The sequence below is a fragment of the Polypterus senegalus genome, unplaced genomic scaffold, assembly GCF_016835505.1.
Source record: "Polypterus senegalus isolate Bchr_013 unplaced genomic scaffold, ASM1683550v1 scaffold_6639, whole genome shotgun sequence".
NCBI classification, from domain to species: Eukaryota; Metazoa; Chordata; class Cladistia; order Polypteriformes; family Polypteridae; genus Polypterus; species Polypterus senegalus.
The window spans coordinates 681-5,269 of NW_024382742.1; the positions used below are offsets into that span (position 1 = coordinate 681).

The 4,589-nt window shown below is 38.5% G+C and overlaps 1 protein-coding gene across 1 annotated transcript; it reads left to right on the forward strand.

The window, feature by feature from the left end:
- The first annotated feature begins 312 nt into the window (after positions 1-312).
- LOC120521185 (sulfotransferase 2B1-like) lies at positions 313-4,295 on the forward strand. Its single transcript, XM_039742982.1, has 2 exons — positions 313-488; positions 4,066-4,295. The coding sequence occupies exons 1-2, from the start codon at positions 350-352 to the stop codon at positions 4,293-4,295; spliced, it is 369 nt and encodes a 122-aa protein (XP_039598916.1). The 5' UTR covers positions 313-349.
- The last annotated feature ends 294 nt before the right edge of the window (positions 4,296-4,589 follow it).

The following is a 4,589-nucleotide window of genomic DNA, read 5'->3' on the forward strand; positions in this document are numbered from 1 at the left end:
ACCTAAAAAAATGTTTTCAGTGTAATTCATTTAATGCAAAGTGCTCTGTTACAGATTATCTCAGATTCCTAAAACCTTCATGGAATGACTGGAATTCATTATTTATCGTTTAAAATTAACCAGAAAAAGAAAACGAATCAAAGGAAAAAATGCAGCGTTGCTGTACTATAATATCTCTTTAGGTCGCATTGTCAGAAGAATATAACAATACAGTTAGCTTGCTAATTGTCATTTCTATCCACGCCCCCAAGACTATTGAACACCACGGAGGGCAGGGCGCAAATAACTTGAAGAACTTTTTCATCCAAGTTGCAGATCCAGATTCTTTCCTGTGGGTGCTATTTGCAAGATGGACAACGAATCAAAGTACTTACTCTTCAAAGGACTTTTGGTGCCTAAAATATGTCACACGCCAGAGAGTCTGAAATATGCCGAAGAGTTTTGCGTTAGGGACGACGACGTGTTCGCGGTAACCTACCCAAAATCTAGTAAGTAGAGCCGGGCTGGCGAAGGGACAGGGAGCGGAAAACTGCCACCCTGGGTTTGGCAGCAGCTGAGCAAGAGTGACTCGGCGGGGAGCGCATTCTAAACAGGCAGCGCCGTGAACTTTCAGACCCCGTGACAGAACATGATCTTTAGAAAACTTACACTATATAGGTTAAGAGTTCAAACGAGATCTATAATTTACTGTACTTGAGCTTTGATTTATTTGTGTGGGCAATCAAAACGAAATTTGATTGTTCTTTTGTATTTGTTACAAACGGCAAAAAAGGAAACGCTGTATAATATTTGTTCTTCATAACATAAGTGTAAGATCGCCGGTGCAGGTAGGTACCTAAATGCCAACGCGTAAACAGAATGATATACGATAACACTAGTTTTTTTTTTTTTATATAATATTTTTTGTTAACTGTCAGCCTGAGCAGTGGAATGACCTACAGTCGCTTAGTGTTTAAAAACTTGAAATTAAGAAAACGTACACAAGTATCGTTATCAATATTTAAGTCACATACTTTCTGTATACTTATTTTAATTATGGCAAAATCAGTGCCTTCTTCTTATTTCAAACAAGCTAGAAACGTACACGCAGCGAAAAATTAAATCGTGCTTTGGGATTAGGTTAACTGTATTTAAAGTTGGGGGCGTTTTTAATTTGTTTGATTATTTTATAAAAAGAGGCTTTTTTTTTAAATACAGTACTTTGTCACCGTGGTGTGTGTGACGTGTGATTCAGGTTTCCTCAGACAGCGACATCACTGCTTCAGCTAGTCCATGTGAAACCTGCGGGCAAACCGCACCGCAAAGCGCACGCGCGGTGAGCTACCGAAACACTTTTTTTTTACTTATTGCGGTCAGTTTCAACGGGGCGTTGATTATCTGCTAGACAGTTAAGTGTTTGGCCTGTGCCGAGTAGCTAACAATGTCACAGCAGAGGCTGTGAGACACTGCTGATGGAAAGACAGTTATCCCTGCTACTACTGACTTTAAGAAGAAGTAAAGCAAAAGGTGGAGTGTTTGACCTATAGACCAAAAGTGACGAAGGAAGGGCGTGTGCAACATTCTCGTAAGTGGGTCACCTACATGATGAACGAAGGCATTTCAAATGTTTTGCATGTCGTCCTTAAGTTTTGATGATCTGTTGCGTCATATTCAGCCTTTCGTTCATCATTGTGACAACCATGTACCCACCCTCAGTGTTCTGGAAACACGGCCGCCTTGAGGTAACTAGAATTGTTTTATTCACTGCGTGCAGCTTAAACACTTCGCGTTCCACGCGCACGCGGGGTTTTGTCTCCAAATCAGCTTTTAGGGCCTGGTTTATACTTACTGTGTGTAGACGGCGCGCATGCCACACCGCAAAGCGAGTACGCGGTAAGAGAAAAAAACACATTTGTGTTAAGCAGCGGGCACGCGCGCGCAACTCTGTGGGCGGTTGTTTCAAAAGCTCGAAGAGAGTGTCTGGTATCTGTTGGCTGACTACATCCCTTCAATCTTAATTTCAAACAGTACACTCTTAAAATTAAAGGTGCTAAAGTTTGGTTCCCAAAATAACCATCCATATGTAGGTTCCAGAAGAAACCACTTATTTAGATCTGCAGCAATCTCCATTAATAGACAATAGATTTGTGAAAATCCAATGAGATTTTGATTCTTGACTCTTTCTGCATGCAATAACTGTGGGTCAGTTCAGATATTCTTGATCTGTTCGTATCTTGCTAGGTAGCCTACTGGATATTAAAGATTTCTATTTTGTCCACATATTATGAATCTTTATAAAGAACAAAGAACCAATTGTATATGCAAAGAACTCTTGAAAATGTCAAGCAATGGGTCTACGAGAAAGTGGCAATAAAGAACCTCAAATTTGAAGAGTGTAATTAAATTCATACACAATATTTCTCTGTTTGAATAAAAAATAGGCAATGTGCAAGAGAGTATTACTTAGGATAGGATGATTTATTACTGTATTTGTTGATTATGAACATATTTACATTAGCTTTGGCCTTTTGTGGAAAACAGTTGCCTTTGTAGTATTTAAAATATGACCTTCTGTAACCTACTCAGTAGAAAGTTGATGTTTTTAGCTTTGTAAACTCATGATAGGCCTACCTTTATACAGTAAGTACAGAATAAAGATGTGAAGTACTTAGCGATGTTACCAAGCAGCTCCAGGATGGTTTCCAGTAAATGAGTAGGTGCCATTTTCAAATTTTCCTTTTCATTGTAGGTTTTCTGTGGGTTCTTCAGGTATCCTGCCATGTACCAAAGACACGTTAATCCAAAACGTTGACACCATATGAGTGAGTGACCAATGTGGGTGTCCCATCTACAGTTGGTGCCTGCCTTGCATCCAGTGTTGCTGTCATATGCTCTGGCCTCCTAAGACAATGATCTGAGGCACATTTTAAAATACCAAATTACTAGAAGATGAAAGTTTAATTTTTATTAGCATCTGAAAGCCTGTTTTATATTTTTGAAACATTGCAATTCACACATATAATTAGAAAGTGTTCCTCTTGACATCTTGTATGTCTAGAAGTGTTTAAAAGTGTGACAAAGGTACATTTTAAAACATTGAGCAAGTGGCACACAGAAATTCTTTTTTTTAGGTCATGTCTAAATTACAATGCAAGTAACTTTATTCTGAAATAACAAATTGGAAAATATCCCTATATAACTTACAAATTCTTTATAGCTAATAAACACAGAAAAAAAGTGGAAGCTGAAAATTAATACTTGCTTGACAGCAATAGAGAATTATTATTACATGTCGTGTTAGCTCCTGGAGTGCCCATTGCTTGATGCCACCCCAACCAGACTGCAGCTTCCAAAGCCATTAAAACTGAGTAAATCTTGCAGAGATTAGAATGACTCAAATAACCAATGTGCGTGTATATATTTGATAAATGATAAATAGATAAGTCTGTTATTTAAGATCTGCTATATAAGGAACAAATGTATTTGTTTATTTTTATGTTCTGGTGATTTGTTCCTGCTTTGTGCCCTATGATTGGCAAGATAGACTCTGCTGCCCTGTGACCCTGCTCTGGATAAGTGGGTCACATAGAAGTTTGGATGGATGCATGTTTTGTAATCTTTCAAGAGTGAGTCACCAATAGACTAAACAAGAGGATTAATGGGTCTGGTTATATACAGAGGGGACAGGAAGGGGTAGGATCATGGCTGGAAGTGAGGTCTTGTAGGAGGTGTGTCCACAAAGGAAATAGGTGGAGTCCTAGGCAGACTTTCATTCTGCCGGTCTGTGAAGGAAGGAGGAAAGGTATTAGCACCATTCAACAACCGCAGTCTCTGTGTCTGACTCCCAGTTAAGCCCTTAGACTGCCTCCCAAGAACGCCTGTGTGACAATACATATATATATATACTTTTTAATAATCATGCTAAGTCACATACATTTATTCTTGTCTATTAAACGCCGTCACATGTATTGAAAAGGAGAATTTGTAACTATATAAGATCATTAAATAAACCAAACTTATTATATGTATGCTGTACACTGACTCTTCATCTTACCACTTAATGTAGAATACTTCCTTTTTTTCCAGGTACAACATGGATGCAAGAAATCATCCCACTTATTTTGAGTGATGGAGATCTAACACCTATACACACCATTCCAACATGGGACAGAATTCCTTGGCTTGAGGAAACGCGAGCACAACTATTTCTTGACAGCCGTCCCTCCCCACGTGCTATTGCATCCCATTTATGGTATCAGCATATGCCTCCATCCTTCTTCAAGTCCAAAGCTAAGGTATTGTATCATCAGGGTTGATGGCTCTTCAGTAAAGGTCATACCAAAGGGGATAAAATGGTTGATCTAAAAGGAAATTAAGCAAAAGTAAAGAGATGTGGCTGATGCTGTTTAATAGTCAGATACATACAAAGTGTTGAAGGACACCAGATAGATAGATAGATAGATAGATAGATAGATAGATAGATAGATAGATAGATAGATAGATAGATAGATAGATAGATAGGGTCAATGTCGCCCCGTGATACCCACAGACCACACCTCAGAAAAGTAAAAGTTCAGAAATTAATTTAATTTCATAAATTGTGCACCAAG